At 45.8% G+C, this 13506-nt stretch overlaps 1 protein-coding gene across 4 annotated transcripts in view; it reads left to right on the top strand.

The window, feature by feature from the left end:
• Positions 1-13506, top strand: part of LRSAM1 (leucine rich repeat and sterile alpha motif containing 1) — a 28642-nt gene that overhangs the window by 4509 nt on the left and 10627 nt on the right. For 2 of the 4 annotated variants that reach the window (XM_075716388.1, XM_075716387.1), the window contains exons 3-14: positions 1485-1541; positions 3866-3910; positions 4373-4450; positions 5328-5396; positions 6127-6211; positions 7462-7583; positions 8778-8868; positions 9817-9947; positions 10604-10633; positions 11695-11817; positions 11907-12046; positions 12506-12550. In XM_075716388.1, coding sequence (XP_075572503.1) covers positions 1485-1541; positions 3866-3910; positions 4373-4450; positions 5328-5396; positions 6127-6211; positions 7462-7583; positions 8778-8868; positions 9817-9947; positions 10604-10633; positions 11695-11817; positions 11907-12046; positions 12506-12550 — 1016 coding nt within the window. Of the gene's footprint in view, positions 1-1484; positions 1542-3865; positions 3911-4372; positions 4451-5327; positions 5397-6126; positions 6212-7222; positions 7248-7461; positions 7584-8777; positions 8869-9816; positions 9948-10603; positions 10634-11694; positions 11818-11906; positions 12047-12505; positions 12551-13506 lie in introns of those variants that run through there. The other 2 variants (XM_075716389.1, XM_075716390.1) reach the window with 2 other exon arrangements.

Here is a 13506-nt window from a genome sequence, read left to right as displayed (position 1 = left end):
ACAGCAGGTCATTTTCCTAATGTACATCAGAGAATTCCTGCTTTCCCTGTCTCCCTTTGCCCTCCCAATCACAGGTCTCCTTCATGCCACTTCCATCCCTCTCTGCATCTGTGGTTCCATGTAACATCCTCCACCTGACCGCATCTGCCAGCCTGCATATGGGACCCCATCCCTGCTTTCTCCTCCATGCCCCTTCACTCTTACAGACCTCACAGTTTGCTTTTCCTGCCAAGGAACCTGTGACATCACCTTTCCCATCACAACTGGCTTGCCTTGTGCCCCTCTTTCGCTTCTCATTATTATTTCGTTTCTTCCTATGATTCAGAGGATTAGCTTGTTAGATACTGCTGTTTGTTTTCCTGGAGTAGGATTTAGCCAGGATCTTCTGGGGTAGATCCTCAGCAAGTTGCTTTCATGCCATCAAGTTCAGCAGAACTACCTGCCTTATAGCAGCTGCAGATTTAAAGTTGGCTTTCTGAAAGCAATCTTCTTTTGAATTATTTCACCTATTCTGCCATAGGAGCTATGGACCAGTGCTGGCATAGGGGGTCTGCTGTGCTTTACCCCAGAGGCACCTGCATTTTAAAAGTGACAGAATTATGCCTGTTGGATGTCTGTAAGGTATTTTGGAAAGGAAGGCTTTGTTATGTACCAATAATGAAGCCAGTTTTACTGAATTTATTCAGTTGGAAGGTTTCTGTTCAGCTCCTGTGGGGCTGGGGAAGGATAGCTTAATCTGTTCTAGGACTAATTCTGTATTGCATGTGCTTAGTTTAGGGTCAGATACCCAGTTCTGAAGACTTAACAGAGGCACTAACACAAGCAGGTTATTGCGGGTTTATTGCATCGTGCCGTGCCTTTTCTTTAAGAAAATATTTCCAGAGATGCAATGCTACTCACAGTAAGGTTTGTCCAGTTTCACTGCTGTTAGCAACTGCATTGGATGTAGTTGATTTGAACACGGAACATCACTTCTGTACAGAAGCAGTGACTCCTTGCTCCTCCTTACACAGCAGAGCTGGTTCTGCAGGTCCCACGGAAGCAAAAAGGCAATAGTAGGTTATTTTGGTTTCTGTGTACAGTTCAGAAGAAGGTTGGTCTGGTGGGTAAGACATGCCAATGACACAGCAGGCTCTTTACAGGCTTGGATGGCACTGCTGTTATTCCTAGGAAGTGCCTCTATTGAGAACCCATAATTTCTTTTCCATATCCTTTCAGTTAAAATTGCAGAATTAGGATGTGCTTTGTGCAGAAATTCATTTATTGCACCAAAGGGTTTTTCTGCAGTTTGGTTTCCCAGTTGCTTTTGCTTGCTGCAGTTGTAGCAGCGCACCCTTTGCTTCTAGTGTCATCATTGAATTACAGAGAGAACTGTAATTGCATTTTCTAGGGAGGGGCCAGTTGAGTAGTTTAGTCAGTATGCAGCAAGAGGCCATGTATTTCTGCATGGTCTAATTCTCTGGGTGTGTATCTTCTCTCTCCAGGCAAAAGAAGCTGGTGCTGATGACATTCTTGACATATCCAAATGTGAACTCTCGGAGGTATGTTCTGTACAACTTCCAGTAGTAGCTCACAGGTCTGAGTTCTCTGTCTGCTTCTTGTTACCAACTGTCACATTTAGTATCATGTCTGTGAGCCTTGAGGCAGAAATGGCGTTGTTACTGGTCTGCTGCTTCCTATGTCTGCTGAGCTCTGGCTTTCAGGTGAGGGCTGCTTCTGCCTTTTTTTTTTTTTTTTTTTTGTGGGAGATTGCCTGTCCTACTTGATGCTTCCACATTTCTGTCCTGGGAATCCTTTTTCATTTGACAAGATGGGAAGGGCAGAGTGGTCTCATACCCTCCACCAGTACCTTGGTAGGACCCTAGTTTGGGACCTCATGGCCTAATTTTGCAAGTCATAAAATGGATTTGTTTGTCTAAGGCTGACTGTTTCTAATCTTAGAGCTACAAAGTCTGCCACCTGTGCTGCTTCTTCTGTATCATACAATCATAGAATCATAGAATGCTTTGGGTTGGAAGGGACCTTTAGAGGTCATCTAGCCCAACCCCCCTGCAGTGAGCAGGGTCAGCTTTAACCACATCAGGTTGCTCAGAGCCCCATCCAACCTGACCTTGAATGTTTCCGGGGATGGGGCCTCTACCACCTCTCTGGGCAACCTGTTCCAGTGTTCCACCCTCATTGTAAAAAATTTCTTTCTAATGTCTAGTCTAAATCTATTCTTCTTTAGTTTAAATCCGTTATTCCTTGTCCTGTCACAACAGGCCTTGTTAAAAAGATTCTCCCCATCTTTCCTGTAGGCCCCCTTTAAGTACTGAAAGGCCGCAATAAGGTCTCCTTGCAGCCTTCTCCTCTCCAGGCTGAACAACCCCAACTCTCTCAGCCTGGCCTCATAGGAGAGGTGCTCCAGCCCTCGGATCATTTTGGTGTCCCTCCTCTGGACCAGCTCCAACAGGTCCATGTCCGTCTTGTGCTGAGGGCCCCAGAGGTGGACCCAGTACTCCAGGCGAGGTCTCACCAGAGCAGAGTAGAGGGGCAGAATCACCTCCCTCGACCTGCTGGCCATGCTGCTTTTGGTGCAGCCCAGGATATGGTTGGCTTTCTGGGCTGCAAGCGCACATTGCCGGCTCATGTCCAGCTTTTCATCTATAAGTGAAAATCCCTGGTTCCAGGCTGTTGGTTAAGGATGGAAATCTCACTTCCAGCTTGGCTTCTTTTATGGGAGCCAACTAAATTAGAAACAAGCTGTCTGCTGGAGTGTGAGCAGTTAGTGACAGATTGCCAGGCTTTCAGAGGAGACACAGCTTTTCATTCTGGCAGCCAGGCAATCCTGTTAAGCAGAAGCCCGTTTCTATTTCACGTTCAGTTTTTATTCATTGTTGTATGTTTCTAAAACACATTGGTACCTGTGTAACCTTTTGTCACAGGAAGCCTTTGCCAAACAAGCTAATAGATATTGCACTGCTCTTTGGGGAGAGATTTGGGACCATCCTGGAGAGGATAGCTGTCTGCTCTGCAGTATGAAATGACTTTTCTGAGACTTTGGGGTGTTTTGTTCCAAGATCAGAAGCCAACAGCGTTTTGTGTGTAGGTTTGCAAGCTGTGTGGGACAGTCTGTGAGCCAGTCTGGGTAAAAGGGTGGCAGACAGAAGATGCACACTGAGCCAGCTCCATTCATAGCTGCAGCTGGTCTTGGATCCCCAGCAGCTCCTTTTGGACTGGTACCAAAAACTCTTGTCTTGCTTATTTTTAGCCTTTGTAGTTTCAATAAATAAAGTAAGCCATCAGTTTGGTCTTAAAATTAACTCTAGACAACAGTTTGGCCGATGCCAGTTCCATGCTGCAGAGCAGGTCATGGTGCTCAGAATCTTGGCTAGCTAGCATGGGCTGAATTTGCTGGAATATCCCTTTTCTGACTGCCCCTCTCCTGCAAAGCCTACCACATATGAGGACCTCAGTCCTGCCTGTTGCTCACCTTTCTCACTTAGCCCACTATAGCATGTTTGCCGAGGTTGCAAAACCATAGAATACATTTGTATGATGACTAACTGAAAATACGCCTGAACTCTTGAGTCATCTGCACACTGAATATTAAATTACACAAGACTTGGACTTCTGCCTAAACCTCGGTCTGTTCTGTGCTATGCACGGCACTGCTGTATTGTGGAGAAATACTGCAAGCTGTTTAAATGGAAGCTAACCGGGAAGTACTGGCATCCTGGGCCAAAACCAGGGGCCAGTAATTTTAAGTATCACTTGTGTTTTCAATGAAGTTAATTATTCACACTTTACAGGTGAATAGTGTAGAAGTGCTTACAAAGATAGTATCCTGAGAAGTCTGACACAACTATTTTTTAATTGTTTTTAGGTTCCTTATGGGGCCTTTGCAACTTGTAAAGTCTTGCAAAAAAAGGTAATGTTGCAATCAGAAATTATTAGATAATTCTATTATTATGCTTGAGTATTATTGTTGTGTTTGAAATGACTGTATGTGGTTGTTCATATTATTGCTTCAGAAGAAGTTTGCTTGTAATGAATTTGGCCACTTGTACGATACTATGTAGAGAGCAGTTTAGGTAGGACTAAGCCTGTCTGCGTGCTTTAGAGCTAACTTCTGTCATGAAAGATGAGGTGATTGCTTCTATCTTAGCCTATCTAATGATATTTCTCATGTAAGAAACTAGGCTCTTGTTTAGATCTCATGTTAAATGTTTGACCTTCTGTGACAATCCATTTATTATTTTAATATTTTATATGATACTGAATAAGATATTAAGCTCTTCTACAGACTGCACAATTAAATCTCAACAAATGTGCTTGTTCTAGACAGCATCATCTCTTGTGTTCATGTTTCAATGGGATTTTTCCTCCTCAGGTGCTGATTATTCATACGAACAATCTAACATCTTTAGTTCCAAAGTCCTGCAGCCTCCTGAGTCTCATAACTGTGAAGGTAATTGTGATTCTTAACAGTTGATCTGCAGCCTATTTTCCTTGCATTCTAGCTGCATTAAAACACATTAGCCCAAATAAATTCCTTCTGTCTGACTGTCTTCGCCAAGAATCGGTAACAAGGTGTGAAACCTGCCTTTCCTAGGTTTACCTCCCAGGTAGACAGATAGTGGTCACTGAGCGGTTTGTATAAAATCATAATCAGTCCCAGAACTCATTTATCCTCTTCATAATCCCACACTTCCCCCCTCAACAGCTTCTCAAGGTGGTGGTCAGTCAAGGCTGAGTGTGTTATGGAGTAGATCCATCTCTCTTCTGCACTGGTGGGTCATTTGAATGTGAACAAAACTGGTGATGGGTGACTGTGTGTGATGGGGCTGTATTGCCGTACCTGTCATATAAATGCTGAGGGCTTCCAGCTCCACCACCCTTGTGCTGTGGTTGCATAAGAGGCAGAGTCACTCCAGCAGCTCACCTCTCCCCATGGACGAACGTGTCCAGGTGTAGTCCTGCCCTCTCCCTGTGACAGCGTTGGTGTTGGAGCAGTTCAGCTCACTGATCCTGCGGAAAATGTCTTTTTCTGCCAGGCTGGCTCCATGGAGATGATTTATCCAGTTGGCTAATCTAGTTTTGTGGAACAGCTCCCTTGGTGTCACTCCTCTCCCAAATCTTTTTTTTTGTTTATTGATGTATAGACGCTTGAGTTTTCAAAAGACCTACAAGAATTAAGTGCCTATGTCTCCTTGAAAACTTAAGCCACTTCTCAAAGCCTCACTGGAAGGGAAGTAATTTTCATTGCTAGATAATTCAAGACCTTTCATTCTTGCACCATGACTTCTTTTCCCAACCTTGTTTGGTGAAATCATCTACTCTTCCAGGTTCTAGACCTGCATGACAACCAGCTGGCATCGCTTCCGGCTGATATTGGTCAGCTGACATCTCTTCAGGTAAAATATTTGCAGCTGCATCCCAAGTGTCTGTAAAGGGCATGTTACATGACAGCACGAATATGGGGTTACTGCTGTTTGTTTTATAATTAATCACAACTTAAATGATAGCCGTCAGAATGTCAGATCTATCCCATTGACTTGACTGTCACCGTTGAACTGGCTTGTTGGAGAGGGTGAGCAGGAGAAGAGCAGGCATGCTGAATTATATAGTACCAGCTTAGTGCAAGGGCTGTCAGTCCAAATGGCTCACACTGCCAAGCAGGTGCTATGAGCAAGCAGAGCTGGAGCTTCCAGTCCAATTGATTTCGCAAAATATTCATGTTTTACCATTCTCCCTGGTGTGATTATGTTGAAAACTCGGTGCAGTGCGTTGTAGTGCACACTGAGGGTCCCCTCTGCTTGGGTGCAGCTTTAGGTTCAGTCACCAGGGTGGGGGAGTGCAGGCCTGGAGGGGAGGACGCTTTGCTTCCCAGGTCCTGCATCTGGATTCAGCACCTACTGCTGCTGTTGGTTGTGAATACGGTTTCTCACTGCATGAGGTAGCTAGACGTACCCTGTATCCAGAGCTTCTGGAAAATAATTTTTTGTTTTAACCTAGCAAGCATTGTCTAAACCCGCTTTCAAACTGTCCTTCTGGGCCTGAAAATAGTCCCAACAGCACAGGTGCATAGAAGACCTGAGACTTGTATAAAGAATATCTTGAATATCTTTTCTGTTAATACCTTAGGTCCTAAACCTCGAAAGGAATCTTTTAAAATGTCTTCCACAATCTATAGGAGACCTTGCCCAGCTCCAGATGCTCAATGTGAAAGGTATGGCACATGTTTCTTGTCGGTGCTCTGGGCAAAGCACCTTTTATTATCTGGGTCATGTTGAGCTGCATTAGTAATTGTTCCTTTCAATGAAGGTAAGCACCAAATGGTTCACACTATGAATGCTAAGGAAGAACACAAGAAAGATTTGAATTCAAATAGTTGGCAAGGCAGAAGGAATCATCTAAGCAGAAAATGGGTCAAACTTGGTCCATATGATGTTTTCATTCAGCCCATTGCCTTTTCTTGAAGGAGAGGTTGTTGGGTCATCGTGCCCAATCTCAACAGCTGAAAGCTTACTTGTGTGCCCGCACGTGGCCAGCATTTTAGAGCTCCAGCTGCCTCATTCGTGCAGTGAGGAGTGCCGAGAGGGCTGGAGGCACACGTCTTCCTCCGGGAGCGTGAGACCCACCTCCAGCTGGGAGCACTCTGTGCCCTGCAAGAGGAGTCCCAGGCCTGGGTTTGTCCCCCTCTGGATAATGATTTAGACCAACCTAAGAAATCTATGCAGATTCAAGTGTAAGAAAAATAGTAGGTCTTTGGCAGAAGCAGTTCAGTAAAGCAAGCAGAGCAGTCAGCCCAGATAAACTGAATTACAATTAAGTCCACTGACACCCGGAGCTCGGTCCTGTGGGCCTCTGTAGCCCTGCCAGGTTCGCACAACCCTAACACAAAGGTCACAGCCGTACCTCTTTTCAAGACTCCTGGGCATTTTCCAGATACGCGGTGCCATAAATTTGGGAGAAAAAGGAGACTTTGTTACAGGGAACTGTTGCTGAAACAAGGAAGGAAATGGAGGGTGAGGAACTTGGAAGTGCAGCTCAGTTCATTGCCATATCTGTCTGCAGCACCTGGCCTCTGACCCCTAGATGTGCAGTCCCACACTCAGTCCCCTTTCTCCCATCTCTGGTACTTGCACCAAAGGGAAGAAGACTCCATCTCACGAATATTCTCCTGATAAAGACCACAGATCCAGCCTTCAGCAGTGGCCTCAGCTGAGGAGGTTGTTTTGGCATGAAGAACTACTGCTGGACCTGTGCGTTTGGGCTGTGTGCAAGTATTCCCATTTGCCTTGGTGGGCAATGGCAGCCTTTGGAGTCCTTGTGTGACCCATGATAGCCCCGTCCCTGTAGAAGAGTATAGAAAATGAGTCATATGTGTGATTATGGTTTGGTATTCCAGCAGATGAACTTGCTGGGTCCTGCTTTGGAGAAGGTATGTGGTACTAAATGACTTTTCTCTCTCTATAGGTAACAAGCTGAAGGAGCTGCCTGCTACCGTGACTGGCTTGCGGAGTTTGCGCACTCTGGATATCAGTGATAACATGCTGCAAGAACTGCCACGGGTGCTGGCTCACATCCGCACACTGGAGGTATGCACCCAGTCAACCATGTCTGTCTCTCCCCTTTGCAGGCTGTTTAATTCTGCTGCAGGCTGCTTCCCTTCCTACTTGCTCAATACAATAATAAATTTAGCATAGAAAGTGAATTTTTAGGGCTTGGACAGGACCCACTGTGGGGGATTGTAACAAGGCTATATGCGGTTCATGGTGTCCAAAATAGCTTTTGTATACCCTTTCTGCTTTGATCTTTTCTGATCACTTTTTGCCATTGCTTAATCATGACAGAAGTAATCCACAGGGAGTGAACCCCCAGGTATTTTCTGCCAGGGCTGTCTCTCTGAGAGCCTCTGGGCTCAGATTGACTAGGCTGCTTCCACCAAGGCTGATTCAAAATGAGCAGATGGGATATTTCCGATGAGGTTTTTGCCTCCATTGCTGTGACAGATCTCTGACTCATTGTCAGCCTCCGTAGGCTTCTGGCTCCCTGGAGTGCACATTCAAAATAGGACAACCATCAAGATTTTTATGGATGTGTTACCTTCTGTCTACCAAACTTGTCAATGCTAAACTGTGCAAATGTCAGGCAACAGGGCTGACTCAGACAGCAGCATGAAAGATGCGAATAAATGCTCTCCTGTCTCAAACACACAACATTGGGCTTCACTTCTCTTATGGGCAGCCTCTGAGATGAGGGATCTGTGCAGCTTGCTGCCCTGTGCTTGATAAAGTGGTTCTTTTCTGGGCCTTCCTGCTAAGCCCTTCTCTACAGGAGGCAACATTAGGTCCTTTTGGTGGCCACAGTAGGACGAAACAGCAAGTGATCCTTCCACTTGTTCTTGCTGGTACCCCTCTTCCCTCCGTGTCCTTTGTATCACCATCCCTTCCACACATCATGCTTAAGGGCTCCAGCGTACAGAAATTTGTAGAAAATTTCTGTAATTGAGAAGTGCTGTTCCCTCTTGTGCTTAAACACATCTGCATGAGGGAAATGTTCCACTGAAGGACCAGTTCAGAAGCTCCCAAATAAGAGACAGTGGAGTCACTTCTGAAAGATGTCAAACATCCTTATGCAATTCAATACAAATCCGTATTTATGTCAGAATTTAGGGTAAGATGAAATTATCACTGCATAAGTGAAATTTTGGGGAGCTGCAAGGATAACTGCAGTTGGACTCTGGCTGGGCCACCAGAATAACCTGCAGCTCTGTGTGTTCTCTTTTGGAGACACTGACCTTGGATGCTTCTTCCATGACCTACCCATCACCTGATATTTGCAGTGCAGGTACAGAGTCCATTCAGCAGTTCCTCTGCAAAGGTAAGCAAGAAGAGTCTGTGGATGGTAGTGTGAACTTGGGGGACTGTGCTGTGGCATGTTCAAAGATTGCATTAATGAAGGACAAACATTGGGTTGGCTTTGCTTGGGGTGGTTTTCGATGCTGTGCACACGTGGCAGGCTGGTCAGTGAGTGATGTGTCTTTGCTGGCAGGCAGCAAAACAGGAGTCCTTCCTTGAGACTTGCTTCTTACTGTCACACGAAATTTATAATGGTTTGTTAAAGCACCAGAATAGCTGACTTGGAGACTGTCTGAGTGACTGTAAGAAGTCATTGCATCTCCCTGTGATTTTGTTTTGTCATTTGTATTTTCTCAAGTGGGAGGATTAGGCATTGTCCAGGTATAGCTGCCTTGGGACAAGGAGATAGACTCAGTAGTCACTCGAGGTCCCTTCTACCCTCATTTTCAGTAAGAAAAGACTTGGGGGCTGCAGACTGATGGTTTGTCAGAGAGAAAGATGAAACCAGATGGAAAACTCAGAGGACAAAGATACTGTACTGTGTATTTGTAAACACTGAGTTTAATACAGACAGGAAGGTTTGGAAGAGGTTTTATGCAGGGGAAGTGCCTTGCTAGACATTGTGCTAATCCCTAAAATAAAAGGACAGCCAGAACTTATTTTAATATGGGCAGTAACCTTTGTAGCCCTGCAGAAATCAACATGCCTGTACCCGTGTGAAGGAAGCATTTCTCTCTGAACAGCTTAGCCTTGATTATCTTCCTGGTGGGAATGGGGTGGCACTACCTCCTCTCAGAACTTCTTGTTGTTGAGCCTGCCTGAGCTGAAGGAGCTGTTTTGGGCACTCGTCTGTGTGTGGGGAGAGGGAGCACAGTTGGAAGCAGTCTCACGCACCAGCCAGCCCTCGGCCATGCTGCCAAGGAGGTCTTTAAGCACCAAATGTTCTTGTTTTGTGTCTGATACCTTCCAGAGTGTGGAATTGCATACTACCCTCCTTCACAGTATCTGCTTCCTGTGCTGGAGAGTGATGGAAGAGGAACATCAGTGGATGGGGTGGACAGGGCAGTGCATAAGTACTTGGAGGAGGAGAGCGAGTGGCAGGTGAGGCTCCACTGCGTGTGAAGTTGTGTGAGAGGGTTTTAGATTTGTCTCTCTGCTCCATCAATGGATGTCAGAGCACTTAGTGCATCATCCCTCATCACCTTTTCACCCATAAAATGTGTCTTTTCGGATCAAGAGAGCATCAGTGCCCAGAAGCAGGCATAGCGCTGTGGGCGTGGATGGCTCATCTCCTCCCTGACAGTTGAGGATCTTGTTACCACTGCTGACTCCTGGAACACACATTGTAAAGAACTGTCTCTGTCCTTGAAAGCAATGATGCAGTCAAGGGACAGGGGTGACAATGTGACACGGTGTGTGCAGCATGGTAACACATGTGGTTTTTTGGGGAGACAGCAAACTGCAGAAGAACCTTGTGATTCCTAGCCAAGTACTAGGCATGTCCAGCCCTACCTGGGAAAGGTGAGGCTAGGCATGTTATGATAAGCTGTGCTAATTTCTGTGCTGTTTAGCAAGTGCAGAGTAAATTTCTTTAACCCTGGAGAAGCATGAATGACTGGACTTTGTGGCTATGTTAATCTTCTTGTGCCTTTGGTTGATGTCTTTACTCAGTTAGGAAAAAATATAATGTGGGCTAATAATATCTACAAAATATTGCTCCTGGGAGTAAATGTCTGCTCATATTGCTTATTTTTCAGAATAAATTCTTGGATTATGAGAAGAGGAAGGTAAGGATGAACCACTGCACATGCTTTGTCTGCAGAATAGCTCCACTTTTTTTTCCTTGTTTTCCCTCCCTTTATCCGGTTGCTCAGCCAAAATTGAGTATTTTGAGAACTGAGTTCTTGCAGAACGCCCCCCCAGAGCTGCTCACTCCTCACTGCAGAAGAAAAGTTGGAGCGTGGGGGAATCTGTGGCTGACTCGTCTGACACACACAGACGTTGAGCTGCAGTCTCTCTTGTTGAGCTATCAGTTCCAGTTTAAATCAGTCTGTGTTTGCAGTTGGATCTGGGGGCTTTCATACCAGGTGGCTTTTTTCTTGCCTCTCTGTGCTGAAAGCTCAGTTTGTTTTTCACATGAGGTGGGCAGGTGTGTGTGAGCCGTCCATGCACAGGCTGCTCAGTATGTCCCTGCCCTGAACTCCAGCCCCTCTGTGACTCCTACCTTGGCCCTTTGTCTCATAGTGCCACCATTCCTGCTCTCTCCTAGCATTCTTTTTTCTGTCCTGCATTCCCCTCACCTGGCTGCATTTTTAGTTTGCTTTTCTTTTTATTTCACTGGTCTTTTTCTCTTCCCCCGTGCAAAGCTCACTTTGAAATAATCAGAAGCTCCTGTCATGCAGTTCACCTCTCCCTTTAGCTAATGCTGCTCATAGCTGGCTGCTGCCTTTGCTCTGTTCTCTTCAGACAAGGGAGTCCCCTTGCTGTCTGGAATTGAACACAACCTTAATTTTGGGCTTCCCTCCGGGTGTTTGTATTGGGTGTTTCAGATGTATGGGTTGATGTCCATGGACTTCGGCTTTATGACTTTGAAATGAGTTGTGGGGAGTTTGGAGACTGTCATGAAAAAGAGCAGCAGCTTCTGCTTCGCAATTTTTGGATTCCTAAGGAGAGAATATTTCCATCCCCTCGTCAAGCCTCCTGTTTGCCTTTTGATTTGTTTTCTTGTAGTCAAGGGGATTACTGTGCCTTGTTTTATGTTTTTGCCAGAATTTGTTCTTGCTTGGGAAGGAGCAGAGCCAGCACTCTACTGATTTCTGGAATTCATCTTTCTTCTTGCTCCTCTCAGGAAAAAAAAATGCAGGAGAAGCTGGAATTTGAGCGGCGCCTGAACATGGGGCAAAGAGAACATGCTCTGCTTGTTCAGCAGATCAACAGTCAGAAGGATGAGATCCTGCAGACAGTGAGAGAGGTAGGTCTCTTCTGGGCAGGCCCCGTACAAGACACTGCCTTTCCTAAACTGACCACTTTCTCCTTTGGTTCTCTCTTGCTTTGGCCTAGGACCAGATGAGGCTGGAGGAGGGTCTGACAAAGCACCAGCGCTGTTTGGAGGAGGAGCGCCTGAAGCTGCTGCAGCAGTTGAAGCAAGCAGAGCAAGGCATTGCCAGCCGTATCCAGAAGCTGCTAGAGGACAACCAGAGGTGGGTCCCAGGGTGTCTTGCAGTAATCTCTGTCCCTCGGGGCCTTGTGTTATTTTGTCCCATTCTGAGCTGTTCATTTTGCCCTTTCTGAGTGTTACGGAACTGGTCAGGATCAATGACTGTAGGTGGTGCCTTAGCTATTGAACTGCCGAAGTCCCATTTAAATGAAGTGGAATTCGACACCTTAAAAAATTGTGTTTCACGCATATGTGTGCTGTTGGAGTCTTGCAGTGCTGTGGAAAAAAAAATTAATTCTTCATGGAAGGTGCATATTTGAAGTATTTGAAGGCTCAACTGCCTAAGTCTGCTGGATCTCCTGCTGGGCTGGTGCTGACACAAGTTTACCAGCCTGCTTAAAGCCGCTCTTCTATGCATGAGAAGCAAAGTCTTTTTTGCCCTCTGGGGGAGTAAGATGTCCTGTTCGGCGTCATGAAAACCTCTTGTTTTATCTTTTTTTAGGCAAAACCAAAGTTCAGACATTCTGAAATCCTTGGAGAATGAGAGGTGAGTCTCCTTGAAATAAGCTCTTCTAGAAAAGGGGCAAGAAGCTGGTAAGAGGGCTGGGACCTTTCTTTCAGAGCCATCAGTCTGAATTCACCTTAAGTCAGGGGAAGTTCATCTCATACCTGCAGCTGGTTCTGGTCACTGTTGGAGGCAAGACACAGGACTAGATGTGCCTGGTCTTACTCAGTCTGGCAAACCCAATGAGATGGTGATTTTGTCTCTTTTTCATCTCTGAATGGTCCTAGCTAAGGAGTTTGGAAAGAAAACCCTGCATTCCACTATCAAGGACCAACAGAAATCCTACGTCTGTTGGAAAGCAAGGCATTTATGATGATGATCTAGTAACGTGTACAGGCTGTGAGGAATACGTTGAAAGCAATGCTGCCATTCAGCCAACACTCTGAGCTAGCTTTGCCACCAAAAGTGGTTGTCCCCAACTCTCCCTGCCTATACGCTGCCCTCTCCCTTCAGCCAACTGTTTGTGCAGTAGCACAGTAAACTGGATGGGGATACTGACCTGGCTGAAAATAATCCCTTTGTATGTCATAGTTTTCCATCCACACCAGTTCCTGATCTGTTAAGTGGCACTGTGTGTGTTTGTGCTGGGACAAGGACAGGGCAGGTGGGAGTGGAGGCCAGGCTGCTGCTTTCATTGGCACTGCTTGCTTAGGTCAGCTTTAAAGTGCTCGTCAAGCCTCAAGAGAAAGGAAAGCAAAAAAAGGGAGTGGCACCATGTTTGGTGAGAGTATATACGTGTTGCATGGATGTTCTGTTTCTCAGAAAGATCAGCTTTCCAGTGTAAGAAGCTATTGTCCCCATGGCTTTGAGCAAAATTTATGTTGTGTCCCATAGACTCAGAGGTTCCTTACCAAGAAATCACTAGGACTTTTGTGTCTCTGATAAGCACATGGCTTTCCTGAGCAGGTGGCAGGGTGAATCTGCCCAGCATTTAGGCT

Source organism: Pelecanus crispus, chromosome 9 (genome assembly GCF_030463565.1).
Source record: "Pelecanus crispus isolate bPelCri1 chromosome 9, bPelCri1.pri, whole genome shotgun sequence".
Taxonomy (NCBI): Eukaryota; Metazoa; Chordata; class Aves; order Pelecaniformes; family Pelecanidae; genus Pelecanus; species Pelecanus crispus.
The sequence above is the reverse complement of the archived record's forward strand: the minus strand, read 5'-3'. Positions and strand labels throughout refer to the sequence as shown.